Raw genomic sequence first — 23,141 nt, forward strand, 5'->3', positions numbered from 1 at the left:
GCGGTAGTTAAATTATTACAGATGTATATCATGGGCTCAGGAACTGGGCCCCAAAGTTTTGATAACTGAACTAGTTAGTGGTAACATGTGGAAATGTGTGCCCGATTCTCATTCGAGATTAATTTTGAAGGAAAACCTGAAACAAGAGATTGATCTCAATGATGTAGGAACCCGTTAAGCTCATGAGGCGCTAACCCCGTAGGGGTTATAATCCAAAAGACGCGCAGGTGTAGGAGTTATAAAGCGACCGGGAGAACGGGAGGTAATTAGCTTTGAACCAAGGGAAGGGCAGCGCTAATTACTTGGATCAAGAGCTCATGGGTATGATCGAGGAACGTCCCTAGACGGGGGGGGGAGTTAAAAGCTTGGCTAGGACCTGTGTGCCTTTGTTATGAGTCATCTCACTTGCCATATGTCGCTAAATTATTACCGCTTTCTTTATCCTCTTCTCCACGCCGCTCATAGAAGACTGCTGCCATTTTGAGTGTATTTCAAGTGGGAAGGCATGACAGTGGAGTGCCTCAAGAGCGAAATTTGTGTGGTTGAGGCAGCAAAGTGAAGAGTGTGTCCATACGCCCTGGGCTCTCCTGCCCTTGTTCCACCTCTCACTTAACTCCTCACCTTCGACCTTTCCTTCACCACCTCTGGCTCAGAACGAACATCGTGCCATTATTTCCTACGTAAAGGCGTTGCATCGACCAGTACGGAGGCGAAACTGTGGCTAAAAATGAGGAAAAGTCGATGTAAGAGAAGAGGTGTGTGAGCACCGTCTGGGACAGACGGTGCTCACACCAGCCTCACCTCATCCATATACACCACAAAATAAAATAAATAAATTTTGTTGCCAACCGGGGAAGAATTAGCCAGTCATTAGAACTCGGGATTTGGAAGAACACTATAGGAAATTAGTGGGTAATTCTGAGAGGGTGTAGGAGTGAGAGGGTTGTTAAGAAAGGGTTGAGATATTGGTTAGGGTGTATTATTGGAACGTGTCTAGAGCAGGAGGGTGGGGAAGACTGTGTATGTGTGTGTGTGTGGCGACACCAGCGGTATAAAACTGTTTATTATGCGGCTAATGTAGCCCCCATCGGCCGACCACTAGACTTAGCGCAGAGTAGACTGCAGCTGTGTATACCTAGCGTGGGAGAGAGCGAGTCACCATGACGGAGTATAAGCTGGTGGTGGTTGGAGGTAAGGAAGGCTTGGCAGAGCTGTCACTGGCTTGGTTAACTCGCCTCCAACAACACTTCCTCCTTATCCACTTAACCTCAACCTTGAAGGGACTTGCCTTGATGCTGCTGAAGGGCTCTTGATCCACTGCATTGATGCTACCCTCGCCCCCTTTTCCCCTTCGTTGGGTCAAACATGATGATAACCTCCCATTCCCTAGACGCTGTGACCCTTACGGGTTTGGCGCTACCTCACGAATATTAGAAAAAATCTTTTACTTAAAACGACATAAGTTCAGATTTGTATTTATTGCTTGTCCTGTGCTGCTCGAAGAATGGATCAGTTCTGGATTTGAATTACTAGAGAGAGTGACCCTTGTGTGTTTAGCGCTTAGTTTTGAATAATAATAACAGTGAGTTACTAAAAACAGTGTATTTTTTGATTATATAATTAACTTTTTGTTTTTGCATTAATAGCACCCTCCCTCAGATGTGCATTGTTACTAGTGAAGAGCACCTGATCCAAGGAATTGGAGCTACCCTCCCCTTCCTTGTATCAATTTTACATCCCATTTCCAAGGCTTTGACCCCAGCAGATTTATGCTTCCCATGAAGACCAGTGTGAAAAATATGTATACACAACCTTAATTGAAACTTTGGTATATATATCAAGATTTTTGTAGACTCTCACATGCTTTCCAGTGAAAGAGGAGAGATTCTTTACCACAAACTGATATATGGTTAATCGTGAGTTGATTACACAGGCTTATCAATTTACATGTGTTTGGAATTGTGTATAATACTGTGTTGGGTTAATGTTGAGTCCGAGGGCCCTTAAGTTTTTTAATTGCATAAATTCCCCGATTTTAAGTGGGTTATGCACCGGAGACTGTTATACTTGGCAACCCAGAAATAATCCTGTCCTGTTCTAGAATTCCTCTCTAAATCTAGGTTAGGTTAGGTTGGATTGCTTTTCCTCTGCCAGTTGATGGGTGTTCCCTATATACATAAAATATGATTGTCCCTATTGCTCAATTCACTTGGTTAAAACAGAGACCTTAAACTCTGCATTAATAATAATAATTAATAGTAAATTTATTTTTCTGCAGTATACAGGCACTGTAATTTATATGTAATAAAATATTGGTAGGCACAAAAGAAAGCTACTAGCATGCAGTATGTAACTTTTTTTAGTTTGTAATTTTCCGATTTTACGCTTATGATAAGTTGTTTATCACTGAACAGCTGGTGGCGTGGGAAAGAGCGCACTCACCATTCAGCTTATTCAAAATCAGTGAGTATAGTATTTTAGTTCTGGCATTACTTAGTATTTCTTTCAGTTATTTATGTTGAAGGAGAAATGTTGGTAATTAATTTTCCAATTTATTGGATATTATATTTGATGAGGACTATGTTTGTGTGTCAGTCCACAATGTCTTGCTGTTTCTTGCAGAAATAGTAGCATATAGGGGCAGAGATGTCATGCAGTTTTTAAACTGTATTATCAGTGTGCCTCTGGCAAGACAGTGATGGAGTGAGTGGTGATGGAAGTGTTTCTTTTTTTGGGTCACCCTGCCTTGGTGGGTAATGGCTGCTGTATTAAATAAAAAATACTTAATTTTTTTTTCACCACATGAGCTTACAATATTGAAGGGTGCTACAAGTTATACACCATACAATTGTAATACAATATATAAATTAATGCAAATCTGAATACAAACTCAAATTTTTGTTTACCTTATTAAATTTGTCTACCATTCCTTCCTGCCTTACCTGGTTTTGTTTCAGTTTTGTCTTTCTATCCTGTCAGTTCATTCATTTTCTCTATGCTGTGTTTGACTAAGTGCTCTTGACCATTATAATGTAAACAAAGCCTCTATTTTTTTTTTTAATATTTTGCCTCAAAATTCACATGGTCTCCTGTTCTCTGGAATCCTTTAAATTTGCATATTTCATTAATGTGTTAAAGGACACCATGAGACATGTATTACTCCCATCACCACAACAGGTAGAAAGTATCCTTTCTCAAAGCACTAGAGAATACATGCATCCTAGTCCTCTGTATCACTGATCATGAAGTTATTGGTCAGGAGGCTAAGTAAGTTTATTTAGGCATAGATACACATAAGTACAATTATCATATATAGCCTCTAGTCATGCTTAGTTAACAGTCTGATTGATTAGGTTATTCTTACAGTTGGCTGTTGTTATTTGGTATGAATGATGTTGCATAATGTTTGAGTTTAAGAGTTCTCATAAAGAATGATTCAACACAAATTTGTCAGTATTCAGTATGTAAGGATGAGAAGTAGTATTCAAATGAGTTTTGTTCTTTTGGGGACAGTGCTTTTCACACTGGATTATTTATTTTGGGATGAGATAGCTGAGGATTTAATAACCACTTGCCTACTTTCCCAGTTATTTGTATTACATATTGTGTAAGTGTCATTTATGATTAAAGGTTTAAACATACTGTATATGCTTATATTGTTTTACGTAAATTTACAGTGGAACTGTCAGGCAGGTTTCATGTGAGCTGTAAGTGGAAAGTAGATTTTACAAAGCATATTGTATATAAAGGTGATTTAACAAAAATAATGATTATATTATTCATTTTATTCTTCAGCTTTGTTGATGAATACGATCCAACAATAGAAGATTCTTATCGCAAGCAGGTGGTCATTGACGGGGAGACATGTCTGTTGGACATCCTCGACACGGCTGGGCAAGAAGAATACAGGTACAGCTAATAAGAAATAGCCAAGAATTTATGATACTGATACAGTAATGGTATTCTCATTTTAAGGAAGTGTGTGTACATGCAGTATTTTTTTAAGTTGTCCTACTAGCATTAATTCATTACTATATGTAGTGACTGATTAAATCTGTTACTGTACATGCTGAGTCATTGACTGCTTCAGCAAAACTCAACTTCCGGAACTTAATATTCCATACATTGGTAATCTGTGGGAACTGCCAGGTTGTCCTGACAGTCTAGTATCTCTTGATGTTTGGACTATATATTATACAAATTAAGAAACTAATTATAAATTTTTCATCTTATATTTTTTTTGATGACTTCTTTATCTTGAAAAATCCCCTCTGTGTATACTGCGTATAGGTTTCATAGAAAATACCTTCGCTCAAGTACAATTTTCTCCAAAATTTATATGAAATGAAAGCATTTTTATTTACAGTATTTAGATACAGGTAAATGAAAACAGTATTTTTTAATATGTTTATTTGTTATTGCAATGTTATGAGACAAGTGTACCATTCTTGCCAGTCATAATATTTTTCCACGACATTTGCACTTGTCTTGCAATCCTGCCATGCATTATCTTCTAAAAATCCAGTCCCTTGTTGTGACATTGTCTCTCTCTCTCTCTTTTTTTTTTTGTACACAGGGTTTGACAAGGTTAGGTTAAGGATCCCTAGCTTTACTGACAAGCTATTTACAGGTTAAAGATTCCTGACTTTATTGGCAAGCTAAGAGCTGTTACCTACATCAGCTCATTTGAAAGCATTTTTATTGTTATGAGACATACAAGTAGGGAACAGGATGAAGTTGGAGCCATCTGTGGGCCAGCATTTTCATTTGATCAGCTGACTTTATCTCATTGATATCATTATGCTGTACGAATGTGTTCCATACTCGAGTCATCCTGGGTATATATGATCTCAGATGGAGTGATGTTCTGGAGAAGGGTACAGCCAGAGTGAAGTTGCTGCTTTCTGCCCATCTTGTGGCATAAAAGCTTGTTTCACGCTGTCCTCGAAGTGGATCCAAGGGTGGTACTTTGACAATATTGGCCTTGTACATAACAGTAAGGCCACCCACATCCCTCCTGTGTTGAAGGCTCTGCTGAAATGACAGATCTATCCAGGATGGGCCCAGACGAGAGATGAGACGTCTTGCTCTGTTCTCTACTCTGTCAAGCAGTCTCTCTCTCTCTCTCTCTCTCTCTCTCTCTCTCTTAGTTGTAGTAAATCAATGATTTAAGTTTTATCTAATCACTGGTTTGAAAAATCTCTTTGAGTGAAACCTTGTCAAAGTAAAAGCTTGCTTTGCACCTGTGTCTTTTCTTCAATTCTCTCAACAGTGCACCTTTGTATCTACTCTTTGTGCAGTTTTTTAATACATACTTTCTTGTATCTTTGCCATTTTATATCCTCCAGGGTCTTCCAAATACTTCATGTGTTAGTGGATATGAGTACAGAGTGACCTACTTGGTCATAGTGTTCTGTAAATGTCACTACTACTGCTACTAAATACTGCATGTGACTTACTTTTTCTCTTTTACAAGTTAATTACAGCAGCATTGCCCTTCAAGGAAGGGGTTCCATGATGCTCATGAAGGGCTCTTGATCCAAGGGATTGGAGCTACCTTTTCCTTGGATCAGGCCTGCTTACCTCCAGGTGCTGTATAATCCCTATGGGTCTAGCTCTTTCTCCTGAATATACATAGTGTTACAGGCTTAATTTTTGGTTGATTTATTACATTCCATGTTTGTCTATTATTCTGTGTCATTTTACTCTACAGTACTTAGCATTGGCTCTGATTAAATAATTTTCCCAGACATAAAGTGCCCCCCCCCCCTTTTTTTTTTTTAACACATTGGCCTTCTCCCTCTGAGGCAGGGCAACCCAAAAAAGAAGACAAGTATTTTTTATTATACTTAGTAATATATATAGAAGTGAAAGGGTTACTGGCCCCCTGCTCCCAGCATTTTAGGCACCTCTTACAACACATGTAGCTTATGGAGGAAGGATTCTTTTCCACCTTCCCTTGGAAAAAAATAAAGCCAGTGTTAAATTATGACAAAATTTGATGTTTACGATTATACCATCCCTTTCTAATTTTCAGTGCAATGCGGGACCAGTACATGCGGACAGGGGAAGGGTTTCTGCTTGTATTTGCCGTCAACAATGCAAAATCATTTGAAGATATAAGTACATACCGTGAACAGATAAAGAGAGTTAAAGATGCCGAGGTGGTGCCCATGGTTTGTAAGTAAAAGCTGTATCTGATGTTATAATTAATTTGTATATGAAAGTACCTATGGGATATCAAGGAAGGTTTTTCCCTTGTGTTTTTCACTTGTAATTATTACAGCTCTCCAGTAAGAGTTTTAGGACTCTGTTAGCATTAGTATTCAAGGTCCTGTGAATGTAGTTTATTCAGTAATATAGTACAGGTCGGCAATCAGTAATCCGGTTCCATCAGTAATCTGGTGCTAATTTCGGCTAGCATAATTTCAAATTTCCAGGGTCACTACACCAACCTGCCACTACTGTTTGGTAGCGCTACTTACTGCATAAGTCATTCCAGTTTGTTTTTCTCCATTTATTGTTATAACCTGCTCACTTTCAGTCCTAGCCATAGTTCCAATGAATAAAAGAAATGCTTCTCGTTGTGTAGGGTACATACAATGTACATTGTCCATAAAAGATAAGGTGGCTTTGAAGCCACTGTTGGTTGCCATGAGCTCAGCACACTCAGATAAGCTGTGACTGGTAAATTTGGGCCTATATATGAGATAATAGATCTGTGGTAAGTATGCACTTTGTAAAAAAAATCCTGCAGCGTGCAGTGCATAATGAGAAAAAACTGCAGTTGTGTAAAACAGTGACTTTGTAGTGTATTTTCGTATTTTTTTTTTTCTTAAGTCGGCCGTCTCCCACCGAGGCAGGGTGACCCAAAAAGAAAGAAACTCCCGAAAAAGAAAATACTTTCATCATTCAACACTCGCCTCACTCACACGTAATCACTGTTTTTGCAGAGGTGCTCAGAATACAGCAGTTTAGAAGTACAGTGGACCCTCGCCTAACGCTATTAATCCGTTCCTGAGAGTTCAACGTTAGGCGAAATTATCGTTAGGCGAATTAATTTTCCCCATAAGAAATAATGGAAATCAAATTAATCCGTTCCTGACACCCCAAAGTATGAACAAAAAAAAAAATTTTTACAACATGAAATATTAATTTTAATATACAAACTGAAGAAGACATGCACAGTTACATGACACTTACCTTTATTGAAGATCTGGTGATGATTGATGGGATGGGAGGAGGGGAGACTGTGGATGGTGTTAATGTTTAGAAGGGGAATCCCCTTCCATTAGGACTTGAGGTGGCAAGTCCTTTTCCGGGGTTACTTTCCGTCTTTTAATGCCACTAGGACCAGCTTGAGAGTCACTGGACCTCTGTCGCACAACATATCTGTCCATAGAGGCCTGTACCTCCCGTTCCTTTATGACATTCCTAAAGTGTTTCACAACATTGTCAGTGTACAGGTTGCCAACATGGCTTGCAATAGCTGTATGAGGTTGATTTTCATCAAAAAAGGTTTGCACTTTAAGCCACATTGCACACATTTCTTTAATCTTTGAAGTAGACAACTTCAGTTTCTCTATCCCCTCCTCCGGAGCAGTTTCCTCAGGTCTGGCCTCTTGCTGTTGAAGATGATCCAGCAGCTCATCAGTGGTTAGTTTATCATTGTCCTCCTCCACCAACTCTTCCACATCCTCCCCACTAACCTCCAACCCCAAGGACTTCCCCAATGCCACAATGGATTCCTCAACTGGCATAGGATTCCCAGGGTTAGCCTCAAACCCTTCAAAATCCCTTTTGTCTACACATTTTGGCCACAGTTTCTTCCAAGCAGAGTTCAAGGTCCTCTTAGTCACTTCCTCCCAAGCCTTACCTTTAATGTTTACACAGTTGAGGATGCTAAAGTGATCTCTCCAAAACTCTTATCAATTGAGTTTCTGAGGTCACTACAAAGCACCTTTCAAAGATAGCTTTCGTGTACAGTTTCTTGAAGTTGGAAATGACCTGCTGGTCCATGGGCTGCAGGAGTGGTATTAGGAGGCAAAAACTTGACCTTAATGAAGCTCATTTCCACAGAAAGTCTCTGCCACGTCTTAAGGATGACCAGGAGCATTGTCTAATACCAGGAGGCACTTAAGGTCTAATTTCTTTTCAATTAGGTAATTTTTCACAGTGGGGGCAAATGCATGGTGTAACCAGTCATAGAAAAAGTCCCTAGTGACCCATGCCTTACTGTTTGCCCTCCACAGCACACACAAATTAGCCTTGAGGACATTGTTTTTCCTGAACACTCTGGGAGTTTCAGAGTGATACACCAATAAAGGCTTCACTTTGCAATCACCACTAGCATTAGCACACATCAACAGAGTAAGCCTGTCTTTCATAGGCTTATGTCCTGGGAGTGCCTTTTCCTCCTCAGTAATGTAGGTCCTGTTTTGCATTTTCTTCCAAAACAGGCCTGTTTTGTCACAATTAAACACTTGTTCAGGTTTCAGTCCTTCACTGTCTTTGTACTCCTTGAATTCCTTCACATATTTTTCAGCTGCTTTGTGGTCCGAACTGGCAGCCTCACCATGCCTTATCACATATGTATGCCACTACAATTCTTAAATCTCTCAAACCAACCTTTGCTGGCCTTAAATTCACTCACATTACTAGTTGCAGGCATTTTTCTAATTAAATCGTCATGCAACTTCCTAGCCTTTTCACATATGATCGCTTGAGAGATGCTATCTCCTGCTATCTGTTTTTCGTTTATCCACACCAATAACAGTCTCTCAACATCTTCTATCACTTGCGATCTCTGTTTTGAAAACAAAGTTGCACCTTTGGCAAGAACAGCTTCCTTGATTGCCGTTTTCTTGGCCACAATAGTAGCGATGGTTGATTGAGGTTTTGTGTACAACCTGGCCAGCTCGGAGACACGCATTCCACTTTCATACTTAGCAATGATCTCTTTCTTCATATCCATGGTAATTCTCACCCTTTTTCCTGTAGGGTTGGCACTAGAAGCTTTCTTGGGGCCCATGGTGACTTATTTTGCAGGTGCAGTCACTAAAAAGGCTGTGATAATATGAAATGTTCTGATTGTATGCTTGGAAGCGACCGCGGTGGCTGGCTTGTAAACACTGGCACCCACGGAACAAGTGAGGCGGGCTCAGGGCGCACGTCGAAGCGTCTCGAACGAATCGCATTGAGCGAGTTTTTTAGCGCTAGCCGAGGCAAAATTTTTGTGTTAAAATGTATCGCTAGGCGGATTTAACGTTATGCGATGTGTTTGTTAGGCAAGGGGCCACTGTATATACATATAAAGATACACAACATATCCCTCCAAACTGCCAATATCCCAAACCCCCTCCTTTAAAGTGCAGGCATTGTACTTCCCATTTCCAGGACTCGAGTCCGGCTATATAAAATAACCGGTTTTCCTGAATCCCTTCACTAAATATTACCCTGCTCACACTCCAACAGCTCATCAGGTTCCAAATACCATTCGTCTCCATTCACTCCTATCTAACATGCTTGCTGGAAGTCCAAGCCCCTTGCCCACAAAACCACCTTTACCCCCTCCTTCCAACCCTTTCGAGGACGACTCCTACCCCGCCTTCCTTCCTCTACAGATTTATATGCTCTCTATGTCATTCTACTTTGTTCCATTCTCTCTAAATGACCAAACCACCTCAACAACCCCTCTTCAGCCCTCTGACTAATACTTTCATTAACTCCACACCTTCTCCTAATTTCCACACTCCGAATTTTCTGCATAATATTTACACCACACATTGCCCTTAGGACATCTCCACTGCCTCCAACCGCCTCCTCGCTGCATCATTTACAACCCAAGCTTCACACCCATATAAGAGTGTTGGTACCACTATACTTTCATACATTCCCTTCTTTGCCTCCATAGATAATGTCCTTTGTCTCCACATATACTTCAACGCATCACTCACCTTTTTTCCCTCATCAATTCTATGATTCACCTCATCCTTCATAAATCCATCCGCTGATATGTCAACTCCCAAATATCTGAAAACGTTCACTTCTTCCATACTACTCCTCCCCAATTTGATATCCAATTTTTCTTTATCTAAATCATTTGATACTCTCATCACCTTTAATTGAGCTATGTGTAGAAAGAAATTTGCTAATAAGTAATACATATTTTATGAAAAAGAGGATAAATATACAAGGTATGATGTAGCACGTAATGAAAGTAGTTTGTTAGATTATGTATTGGTGGATAAAAGGTTGATGGGTAGGCTCCAGGATGTACATGTTTATAGAGGGGCAACTGATATATCGGATCATTATTTAGTTGTAGCTACAGTTAGAGTAAGAGGTAGATGGGGAAAAGAGGAAGGTGGCAACAACAAGTAAGAGGGAGGTGAAAGTGTATAAACTAAGGGAGGAGGAAGTTCGGGCGAGATATAAGCGACTATTGGCAGAAAGGTGGGCTAGTGCAAAGATGAGTAGTGGGGGGGTTGAAGAGGGTTGGAATAGTTTTAAAAATGCAGTATTAGAATGTGGGGCAGAAGTTTGTGGTTATAGGAGGGTGGGGGCAGGAGGAAAGAGGAGTGATTGGTGGAATGATGAAGTAAAGGGTGTGATAAAAGAGAAAAAGGTAGCTTACGAGAGGTTTTTACAAAGCAGAAGTGTTATAAGAAGAGCAGAGTATATGGAGAGTAAAAGAAAGGTGAAGAGAGTGGTGAGAGTACAAAAGGAGAGCAGATGAAAAAGTGGGAGAGGCACTGTCAAGAAATTTTAATGAAAATAAGAAAAAATTTTGGAGTGAGTTAAACAAGTTAAGAAAGCCTAGGGAAAGTATGGATTTGTCAGTTAAAAACAGAGTAGGGGAGTTAGTAGATGGGGAGAGGGAGGTATTAGGTAGATGGCGAGAATATTTTGAGGAACTTTTAAATGTTGAGGAAGAAAGGGAGGCAGTAATTTCATGCACTGGCCAGGGAGGTATACCATCTTTTAGGAGTGAAGAAGAGCAGAATGTAAGTGTGGTGGAGGTACGTGAGGCATTACGTAGAATGAAAGGGGGTAAAGCAGCTGGAACTGATGTGATCATGACAGAAATGTTAAAAGCAGGGGGGGATATAGTGTTGGAGTGGTTGGTACTTTTGTTTAATAAATGTATGAAAGAGGGGAAGGTACCTAGGGATTGGCAGAGAGCATGTATAGTCCCTTTATATAAAGGGAAAGGGGACAAAAGAGATTGTAAAAATTATAGAGGAATAAGTTTACTGAGTATACCAGGAAAAGTATACGGTAGGGTTATAATTGAAAGAATTAGAGGTAAGACAGAATGTAGGATTGCGGATGAGCAGGGAGGCTTCAGAGTGGGTAGGGGATATGTAGATCAAGTCTTTACATTGAAGCATATATGTGAACAGTATTTAGATAAAGGTAGGGAAGTTTTTATTGCATTTATGGATTTAGAAAAGGCATATGATAGAGTGGATAGAGGAGCAATGTGGCAGATGTTGCAAGTATATGGAATAGGTGGTAAGTTACTAAATGCTGTAAAGAGCTTTTATGAGGATAGTGAGGCTCAGGTTAGGGTGTGTAGAAGAGAGGGAGAATACTTCCCGGTAAAAGTAGGTCTTAGACAGGGATGTGTAATGTCACCATGGTTGTTTAATATATTTATAGATGGGGTTGTAAAAGAAGTAAATGCTAGGGTGTTTGTTTGATAAAATGGAAGATATATTACAGAAATAGATATGATTTTGATTGGTTTCACAAAAGTACCTTGAAATTGACCTAAAATTAGGGGAAATGTTTGGTTTCATGAAGGAAAGTACCTTGAAATTGAGCTAAAAGTAGGCCAAATGTTCGATTTTTGCCATTGTTCGAGTAAACAAATGACATCGCCTTCAAATGTCTGTTCAACTGGCTGGGCTGATACACAGTCACAAATGGGTTGACATTATTTATACAATTATTACAATAATGCAGTAGTCTGCATAACAGTAAATCTTCTATTTTTGTGTGAATAAAAATTTCAAAATGGAAAGCAAGCATAATATAAGAGAGGCTTGAAGATGTGACTAATTAACAGAGAAAATGTTATTTTAGTGCCAGGAATTTCTGCATTGTTTATTCTGGCCTCTGTTTTGAAATTGTCATCTTTTGAAATTTGTGTGAAATTGGCCAAATTACCAATTTCTGACCACTTTATTGGGTAGTTGAAATAGGTAAATGGGCAGTTTCTTGTACTTGATCTACATAATAGAATGAATATTAGTGAAATAGCCATGAGTTGGTAGACTGGAACAGTGGCATTTGCCAAAAATAGGGCGTAAAGTGGGCGAAATTGCCAATGCGTAAATATCGTCGTTGGGTTAAGTATCTTCTAACCTGACCGCTCTGTAATCTGGCAAAATCACTAATCTGGCATTCTACAGGTCCCGATGATGCCAGATTAGCGATGCAACCTGTATATATGAATAGCCTCAGATGTTCAGTAGTTTTGTTATTATACTGGGTGTGTGCATTGTCCAAGTTGTTTCCTAGGGCTGTTTTGTTATGTGATTAGTGACTTGGATATTGTAAAGTGCAGTCCCTATTGTTGATCCCTACACATGTACTGTTAATAGTGGGATAAGGATGCATTAGTGTATTTTACAGTGTAGCTGGTACAGCATATAGTGTATAGTAGCATATTTTTGAGAATGTCCATTTTTTCTATTTGGTGGTACAGTGGTACCTCGAGTTACGAACTTAATTCGTTCCAGAAGGTTGTTAGAGTGCCGATACCGAACAAATTTGTTCCCATAAGAAATAATGTAAATTAGATTAGCCCGTTTCAGACCCCCAAAAATACACTTACAAAAGCACTTACAAAAATAAACTTACATAATTGTTTGAGTTGGGAGCTGTTCGAAACTCGAAGTACCATTGTACGTGTATATGCAGGATACATTCAGTTTTAAAAAGCATAAGGAGATTTTAATACACCCAATATATGTAGGCCTTCCATTTTACTAGCATGGAATAACTTTTTCATATTGATTCACTTCATGTTCTTGTTCACGGTGATCTTTTTGTTTTTGTGTTTTGTATAAAGAATTAAGACTCAGATATGCCTGGAAGGCAGGACTTTCATACCTGTTGTGTGGCACAAATTTCACATATGAAGTTTTATATGTACATACATGGAAATAAATTTTGCATCTCTAGGCCTGAAGTATACCCACGTAGAATAAATTTTATAACCTTGATGTGGAAACACCTTCATGGAATAAATAGATAGGACAAAATTTGATTAATTAACAGTCATATATCTTGGGATCATCTGCCCTGTCTTGGTTTAATGTTATATTCTCTGGTAGCTGTTCCCCACAAACCTTTAGTCATTTTCATTATTTGTCTAGAACAGAGCTTGTCCAACAGTGAGCTGTTGTCTTTGGCCACCATTGGTGAGCACAGTTCCTCTAATTCGCTAACTACTAATTAGCGGAACTTAATTTAACGGATTAGTGTTTCCGCTAACTTCGGAAACTGTTAGCTGACCAATTATTTATTTTTATTTTATTATCACACTGGCCGATTCCCACCAAGGCAGGGTGACCCGAAAAAGAAAAACTTTCACCATCATTCACTCCATCACTGTCTTGCCAGAAGGGTGCTTTACACTACAGTTTTTAAACTGCAACATTAACACCCCTCCTACTAAAAAAGAGAAGAAGCTGACCAATTAGCTTCCACTAAATAAAGTTCCGCTAACTTTGAGTCTGCAAAAAAAAAAATTAATTCGTTGTTGGTAGTGGGAAAACCATGAGGAGAGCAGCAGCACCACTAATGAGGATGAAGAAGATGACTTTTTCAGCAGTATCACTCAGTTCGGGCCAGCAGAAGCCACAGGTCACTGAAGTTGAAGGCACGGAGCATGGTGAAGACCTGGCTGGAGACCGGCTCGAAGGAGGTCGCGAGTGAAGTCGCCTTCTTGGGTGAGCAGGTCTTGATTGACTTACTCATTAAGTACAACATCGCCATCCCATCCAGTTGAGCGCCTGTTCTCTATAAGTAAATATATCTTGAGGGCCAAGAGAGCCACTCTATCAGATGGAAACTTTAAGAGGCTGATGCTCATGAAAGGCAACCAGCATCACATCAAAGCGATGGAGAAGGCCCAGCCATCATCTGATCCTGGCATGATACCCATGCTATGCATTTTGTACAGTAAATAAACTGTATGTTGGATTTAAATTGATATTTGATTTCATTTGTTCATTTAACTATTTGTGTGCACCTATATGGCTGTACTGTTGGTGCAGTGATAAGTTGACTTCAAGGTTTCAACTTTAAGTGCGATTTTCAGTTACTTGTTTGTAGTTTATTGGGTTCAAAATCTAAATGAAGTTAAATGCAAACATGAACAGAAAGAGAATAAAATGAACGAATACCATGAGTAACTGGAACTAATGAAGAAAACAGTCAAATAAGCTAACTCAATCTGTTTAGGTGCTATGGGGCTTCAGTACAGCAACAAGTGTGTCCTTGTTGGTCGCTCGCATTACATCACAAAATGAAACACTCGCTATTTTCACACTAGCTGCAGTTGATCATCATATGACCTTGGCATTCTGTATCTTATTAGGAAGCTCTCCAGGTCTGTTCTAAAAGTCGTAAAAGTAAAAGACCAAAAAACTAAACCGAATCTGAAATCGTGTGAAAAAGTTAGTGTTTAGCGTTAGGTTCCACTAATTTTTTTGGCCATTAAGCGGTTTAGCATTAGAGGAGCTAATTTTTTAGTTAGCAGATTAGCAAAGCTAACTTTTTGGATAGCTGTGCCCACCACTGGTGGCCACCACGAACAGTATGAACCTTAAACAACTGATACGTCATCTGGCAAATTGGCTGAGAAACACTTGTCTAGAACATTAGTTTTCTCTTCAGGTATATGTCATTATAATTTAAGTTACCACTGTTTTGGCTGCACAAAAAATAGACCAAGCTGGTCTCTTTTTTGTGTAGCCTACATAAAATAGTAATGTACTGTGTTGTTATTTAGTCTTGCCTCTTTTTTTCCTTGCAGTGGTGGGCAACAAATGCGATCTCCAGGTGCGTGCAATGGACATGCAACAGGCGCGGGAAGTGGCCAAGAATTACGACATTCCTTTCATAGAGACCTCTGCTAAGACCCGTATGGGTGTTGATGATGCCTTTTATACTTTAGTTAGAGAGATCCGGAAAGATGTAAGTACATATAGCTATATATTGTGCAGTACTTAGCCATTGAGCATTGTAGGTACTGAACTTTGCCCCATTAACCAAGTACAGCTTGGCTGAGACGATTTGCACCACACTGCTAGCCAGTTACGCATATTCACTTGATCTGAACAGGACATCTCCCTTAAGTTTAATGGTACACCTCGTATGGAATTACATCTGAAGTTAACTACTGAGGTCCACTTGCCTTCTTGGCTGACTGAAATACAGAATGAGAAAAGAAACAGAACACTAGGTTAATTAAATCTACAGGTGATCACGATGTTGAAAAGTACTGTACTTAGAAAGTAAAGGATTATGGTGCATACTATGTTGGAGCATTCTTATACAGAGAAATCAAAATTATAACTATCTGATTTTTTAAAACACTGGCTGTAAGAGAAGTAGCTGACCCAGAAAATGGGAACCGCATTTACCATCACTTATTCAATAGCTGTCTTGCTAGAGGTGTGTGCAGACATCACAAATCAAATGACCCTCTGAACTACAACATTCCACCCACCCCTCCAGAGTGTAGGTATTTTCTGCCTCTAGGACTCAAGTCTGGTTAACTAGTTTCCCTGAATCCCATCATAAATGTTATTTTGCTGACATTCTAAAAACAGGAGGAGAAGGGGAAAGGAGCTGAGTGCATTTTTTTTTTTTTTTATACACTGGCTGTCTCCCATGAGTTGAGCACTTAGTTATGATTGTAATAATTTTAATGGCCACCTTCTACTGAGGTAGTGACCCAAGAAAGAACAAACCCTTTTATCATTATTCACTTTTATCCCTGTCTTGCCAGAGGCATGGCATTACTGGAGTTTAGATGCCCCTCCAGACTGCAAATATCCCTGCCCCCACCCCTCCTTCAGAGTGCAGGCACTGTACTTTCTGCCTCCAGGGCTCAGGTCTGGCTAACCTTGAATGTTACCTTCCTCACACTTCAACAGCTCATCAAGTCTCAAAAACTATTTGCCTTACCTCATTCCTGTCTGTCATGCTCACACACACCTGCTGGATGTCCAAGCTTCTCACACACAAAACCTTTACTACATTCCTCCAACCTTACCTAGGGTGACCTCCCTACCCTACCTTCCCTCCATTGCAAATTTATACACTCTCTAAGTCATCCTATTTTGCTCCAATTTTCTAAATGTCCAAACTGTCTCAACAACCCCTTCTCAACCCTTTGGATAATAATTTTAGTAACACCACACTGCCACCTAATTTCCAAGCTACTAATTCTCTGCATAATATACAGTGGAACCTCTGTTTTTGTATGCCCTAGTTGGAAACAATTCTTGGAGAAAATTCTCAATAAAATGTATTTTATGTTAATATTTTTAGGTGTCTGGAATGGAACCAAATAATCTGTTCCAGACACCCAAAAATATTGCCAAAAAATACATTTTATGGAGAATTTTCTCCAAGAATTGTCTCCAACTAGGGCATATGAAAAATGAGATTCCACTGTACCACACATTGTTCTCAGATAAGACATCTCCACTGTCTCCAGCCTCTTCCTTCCTGCAACATTCACAGCCCGTGCTTCACACCCATATAAGAATGTTGGTGGTACTATTCTCTCATACATTACCCTTTTTGCCTCCATGGATAATGTTCTTCGTCTCTGCAGATGCCTCAGTGCACCACTCACCTTTTTCCCTTCAACAGTTCTGTGGTTCATATCATCTTTCATAAACACATCTGCTGACAAATCTACTCCCAGATATCTAAATACATTCACTTCTTCCATATTTCCTTCTTCCAATCTGATATCCAATGTTTCATTACTTAAATTGTTACCCTCATCACCCTGCTTTTCCTTCATTGACATGCCCTCTCAAATTTGTCCACCAACCTTTACAGCTGTTCATAATCTCCTAAAAGCACAGTGTCATCAGCAAAAAGCAACTTTGATAACTTCCATTTTGTATTAGATTCTGCATATTTTAATTCCACACCTCTCCCCAACTCCCTAGCATTCACTTTTACAATCCCATCTATAAATATACTGAACAACCATGGTGACATCATGCATTCCTGTCTAAGGCCTGCTTGTACTGGAAAATAATCTTCCTCTCTCTCCTACACACCTTAACATGATCCTCACTTTTTATTTTTTAACATGTCGGCTATTTCCCACTGAGGCAGGGTGACCCAAAAAAAGGAAGAAAAATTAAAAAAAGAAAGATAAAACTTTCATCATTATTCAACACTTTCACCATCACTCATACATAATCACTGTCTTTGCAGAGGCACTCAGATATGACAGTTTAGATGTCCCTCCAAACAGCCAGTATCCCAAACCCCTCCTTTAAAATGCAAGCATTGTACTTCCCATTTCCAGGACTCAAGTTCCATTCTCTCTAAATGACCAAACCACCTCAACAACCCCTCTTCAGCCCTCTGACTAATACTTTTAGTAACTCCAAGCCTCCTCCTAATTTCCACCCTATGGATTCTCTGCATAATATTTACACCACACATTACCCTTAGACTCGACATCTCCACTGCCTCCAGCCTCCTCCTCGCTGCAGCATTTACAACCCATGCTTCATACTAATATAAGAGTGTTGGTACCACTATACTCTCGTACATTCACTTATTTGCCTCCATGGATGACGTTTTTTTTGTCTCCACAGATACCTCAATGCACCAATCACCTTTTTTCCTTCAGTTCTGTGGTTTACCTCATCCTTCATAAACCCATCTGCTGAAAAGTCAGCTCCCAAATATCTGAACACATTCACTTCTTCCATACTCCTTCCCTCCAATGTGACATCTAAATCATTTGATACTCTCATCATCTTACTCCTATGTTCACTTTCAACTTTTTACATTTACACACCCTCACTACCATCATAAAAACTCATAACTGCATTCAGTAACCTACCATCTTTTCCATACAGTTGCAGCATTTGCCGCATTGCTCCCCTATCCACCCTATCATCTGCCTTTTCAAAATCCATGAATAAAATAAAAACTTCCTTACCTTTCTCTAAATATTGTTCACTAATATGCTTCTATGTAAAGACTTGGTCTACACATCCCTTACCCTTCCCACAGCCTCCTTGTTCAGCTGGGATCCTGCTCTTTTCTTGCCTTTAATTCTTTCAGTAATAACTTGACCATTCACTTGACCAGATATACCCAACAGGCTTCTTTCAGCAAACTGGCCATATCCCACCCCAAGGCAGGGTGATCCAAAAAGAAAAATGCAAGTTTCTCTTTTTAAATCTAGTAATGTATTCAGGAGAAGGGGTTACTAGCCCCTTGCTCCTGGCATTTTAGTCGCCTCTTACGACACGCATGGCTTACGGAGGAAGAATGCTGCTCCACTTCCCCATGGAGAACTCAACAGGCTTATTCCCCTTTAACTTTTACTCTCTCTGTCCCCCCCTTTTTTTTTATACAAAGGAACTGTGCATGCTTCGTATCTTCCCCTCTTTCATAAATTTACTGAAACAAAAGTACCAGCCACTCCAAACTATATCCCCACCTACTTTTAACATTTCTGTCTTGATCCCATCAGTATTGGTTACTTTACCCTCTTTCATTTTACTCAGTGCCTCATGCACCTCCACCACACATCTGGGTCTTCCTTACTCCTAATGGATGTTATATCTCCCAGGCCAGTGCATGAAATCACTACCTCCCTTCATCAATATTTAACAGCTCAAAATATTCCTGCCATCTTCCCAATACCTCCAGCTCCTCATCTAATAACTCCTCTTCTCTTTAACTGTCAAATCTATTTGTTCCTTAGGCTTACTCAACTTATTAATCTCACTCTTATTTTCAGGAAAATTTGTTGATAACCTCACCCACTCTCATTTGCTCTCCATTTCACTATGTCACCACTTTCTTAATCTCTTTTTTACTCTCCATATACTCCACCCTTCTTATATCGCTACTGCTTTGTAAAAGCTCCTCTCGTGCTAACTTTTTCTCCCATATCTCTCCCTTTACTTGCTTTGTATAAATCTCTCGTATGCTAACTTCTCACTTACCACTCCCTTTACCTTATTCCTCTTCCCTCCTCCACCCACCCTCCTGTATCCACAAACTTCTGCTGCCCACTCTAAAACAGCATTCTTAAATCTACCCCATACCTCTTCAACCTCATTACCTATACTTAACAAGTATATTTTATTTATTTTTCATTTTTTTTTTTCAGAGGGAACACCGTGGGAAGAGTAAGCCCGGACATGGGAGGAACAAGAGGAAGTGTATTGTATTTTAGAAGGACTGTGCTGAATAGACTTTTAAGCCTAATGGTATTAAACCCATTGTTTTTCATCACTGTCATGCAGGACGACTTCGTCGGTGCAGTTGATTTGACATCCCAAATCCTGCCATATTGATGAAATAATTTAGATGAGGGAGCCTTTGAGTTCTCTGAAAATTCTGCCTGAATCTGTACCTACCGAAGAGCTGGCTTCCACGAATGCAGAGGTTTCTCTCGGCTGTGTGCGATTTAGTGGTCCTGTCAGTTTACTTTCAGTTGTGTGATTTTTACAATACATTTAATTCACACAGTGTTGGAAGGTATGTCTAGATGCAAGGTGGGCTGTCTTTGTTGGCCCAAAGCAAACTTTTAAATATTGGTGTAAGATAGATTATGTAAAGATCCCAAGAAGGAACTTGGAAGCACAATTCCCAAAGTGGCCATGCTGAATGTTTATTTTCCTAGCTCGGAAAAAGGAAAAATGTAATGATGGCCTATAAACTTATCTGAGCTAGATTCCTCTTAATTACCTCCAAAATTACTTTTAATTTTTTTTACCTTCAATTACTTATAGTGATATTCAGAAACTGGGAAGAAGAGTTAGGTCAGAGGTTCAACTTCATGTTTTTGTATGTTGGAATATTTAAGAATAGAATGATCTTTTATAATAGAAACTGTGGATGTGTGGAGACAAAAATAACTGTATGGTCACATCAGACTGTTGGGAGTTTTGGAAATTTTGTATTCATGAAATTTGCACACAGGCATACAGTATGAACAAATGGAGGCCAAAATGGAAGGTCAGCATTAATCAGAAATTCACCATTTAAATATTTAGAAAAGTTTGTTGCAGATAAAAACTAGAAAGCAGAAATGTTGGTAAATACACATTGACAATGAATACTGATATAGACATCTAGAACTACGTACTATTGCACAAATTATAAATAATATGTCTGTTGATTCTGAATAAAAAGACTGATTAGCTCCTTAGACATCAGAGAATTAAATTTGACATAGACTGAATGACATTAATTTGGCCAGTTGTATCTTGACTTAGTTTTTCTTCACTGAGGCTTTCCTGACACACAGTAAGGTTATTTTTATTGCCATTGTGGATGTCCCAATTTTAGTGTTGATAACCTTTGTCTATTTTGTGAACAGTCTGATTCACTGATTTTGAAAATGGCCTTATTAACATACAGCAAGTATGATGTGGCTTATTCACATTGTGGAAGACGTGTTTTTATTGTTGAGCTAATATACCCTTGTTATGGATAACTTGGCCTGGTCAGTATGGATGAAGTTTTCATCATTGAGAATAACCTAATTTGTCCATGGTGTAGTTGAACCGATGTACTTTCATTCTGGATAAGCTGATTTGTTTGCTTTTTGATAATTTTTGAGCTTTCCCATTATTCTGAATAAAGTGACTTGTTAAGAACCAATTATTAAAATTGTGATAAAGCATTTTTATGAAGGAATTTTGTTATGCCACAGTTATTTTGTTTTTGAGGTCTGTAATAATCAAGGCTGCTCTTCACAGGCCAAACACATTCTGATGTTAACAATTGAATTTAAAGTAATGTAGTACACCTAGAATTGACAACATCTTGTGACTTGAAACTCTGACAAAATTTCCTTAATGATATTGTATTGATAAGAAATAGTTGCCCTAATGGTAAGACAGCTTCAGCTGGTTGCATTCTTGATCTGGCTTGCCATTGTTGTAAACAACTTTGTTGCCATGTGTGTGCCTGACTTTATTTTGGTGCTGAAACGAATACCTAATTTTGCTATTTGAATAACTGTTGAAATGGAATTTGTATTCAAATATTTGTCAGTGTTGCAGGCAGTTATATAGTATGAACATTGCTCTGAGAATGACTTGGAGAGTGTATAAATCTGTAGAGGAAGGAAGGTGGGGGAGGGGTCGTCCTCGAAAAGGTTGGAGGGAGGGGGTAAAGGAGGTTTTGTGGACGAGGGGCTTGGACTTCCAGCAAGCATGTGTAAGCATGTTAGATAGGAGTGAATGGAGACGAATGGTTTTGGGGACCTGACGAACTGCTGGAGTGTGAGCAGGGTAATATTTAGTGAAGGGATTCAGGGAAACCAGTTACTTTTATATAGCTGGACTTGAGTACTGGAAATGGGAAGTACAATGCCTGCACTTTAAAGGAGGGGTTTGGGATATTGGCAGTTTGGAGGGATATGTTATATATGCTTCTAAACTGTTGTATCTGGGTGCCTCTGCAAAGACAGTGATTATGTGTGAGTGAAGTGAAAGTGTTGAATGATGAAAGTATTTTCTTTGGGGATTTTCTTACTTTTTTAGTCACCCTGCCTCGGTGGGAGACGGCCGACTTGTTGAAAAAAAAAATTGCTCTGAGTAGAGGAACTTTGCTGTCAATATTGGATAATTGACATCAAATGTTTTACTGTATAAATATAATTCTGGGAATACTAATTTCACTTGTTCAGTTAAATAGAAAAAATTTATTAGGCCACATTTTGACATGAATCGTATTTACAGACCATTGTTCATAATGTGTGCCACGTTTGTTTAACACAAATTAACAATGTCCTTACCAACAGCCAGTGATGTGCTCTGTACATATGGGACTTAGCTCAGCAGAGGGTAATTATTGTCATTTGTATGTTTTTTAAAAAACATTGAAAATTATCGATGATTATTTAAAATCTTAGTTTTACCAGGTATGCTTATGTTCATACTCTTGTCTTTTTCTCATGCTGAGACTTGTGAAACAGCAGAGATATATCTTGCATATTTTACTATTGTGGTGGTACTAGTTTCTGTGATACTACAAAGTGTGGAAGGTATTATGGAAGTCCAAGTTTCACCATTAATATTTTTCGCCCCCCCCCCCCCTTTTTTTTTTTTTTCCTAATAAAGCTTTTACATCATTAATTTAATGGGCAAGTGCCTATCCACTCGTGAAAGTGAAGAATGGGGAAATGTGGACGATGATGATGGTAAGTGTATGTTGTTTTCTTAAATGCCATTTATATAATGGCAAGATGTTTGAATTGTAATTTTGTAAGTCTGAGGTTGGGCCACGGAAGTCCAACGTAGTTTTGCACAAATGGCATTCTGCCCTACTCTTGTCTTTAAGCACATTAAATGAACATTAGTCATTGATCTGCCAGAGGACTGTTAAGTGTCTACAATAGTGGCTGGTTAAGATCAGAATTCAGAGAGTCATCACAGAACAAATCTGGGATTGCCTCATGTTGCCTTCCAGTGTGAATCGATAGATGACTTCGATCTCAGTTAGTTCCAAACATAATTTTAATAAGTTTTGTTTTGATATAGATTGGTAGTGAAAACGAATATTCGAATACGCAATCTGACTTCAAAGATTCACGACAAACCATTAATTCATGGATATTCGGATGTTCGTTTCAGCATTATTTAATTTGCAGTTGTAATGATTAACATGTTAATATAAGACTGCAGTTGTCGAGGTAGATGAAACCGTGGCAGCCTGAGCATATGCATGAATGTGTTGTGATAATCAGAGTGAAATATGTTGCTAAATGAAAGAAAAAATCTTTTATCTGTGAATGTTTTGGGATTTTTTTAAGTTCTTTGCTGTTATTCTAGGTCCTTGTTATGGAACCTGCATATAACGTCTTTTATTGCTTCTGGTGTAAATGTTGA

At 39.0% G+C, this 23,141-nt stretch overlaps 1 protein-coding gene across 1 annotated transcript; it reads left to right on the forward strand.

The window, feature by feature from the left end:
- The first annotated feature begins 1,012 nt into the window (after positions 1–1,012).
- Positions 1,013–19,973, forward strand: Ras85D (ras-like protein 1). The gene is made up of 6 exons (XM_053789613.2): positions 1,013–1,191; positions 2,415–2,463; positions 3,796–3,909; positions 6,038–6,180; positions 15,053–15,213; positions 19,409–19,973. Exons 1-6 carry the CDS (start codon positions 1,161–1,163, stop codon positions 19,472–19,474), a joined length of 564 nt encoding a protein of 187 aa, XP_053645588.1. The 5' UTR covers positions 1,013–1,160; the 3' UTR covers positions 19,475–19,973.
- The last annotated feature ends 3,168 nt before the right edge of the window (positions 19,974–23,141 follow it).

This window comes from Cherax quadricarinatus, chromosome 68, assembly GCF_038502225.1.
Source record: "Cherax quadricarinatus isolate ZL_2023a chromosome 68, ASM3850222v1, whole genome shotgun sequence".
NCBI lineage: Eukaryota > Metazoa > Arthropoda > Malacostraca > Decapoda > Parastacidae > Cherax > Cherax quadricarinatus.

Bases quoted from the DNA above. Each gene is read 5' to 3' on its own strand.
- Ras85D (XM_053789613.2), top strand. From the start codon at position 1,161: ATGACGGAGTATAAGCTGGTGGTGGTTGGAG. The intron at 6,181-15,052 runs GTAAGTAAAAGC...TTTTCCTTGCAG, and splicing joins CGAGGTGGTGCCCATGGTTT to TGGTGGGCAACAAATGCGAT. The intron at 15,214-19,408 runs GTAAGTACATAT...TTTTTTTTTCAG, and splicing joins TTAGAGAGATCCGGAAAGAT to AGGGAACACCGTGGGAAGAG.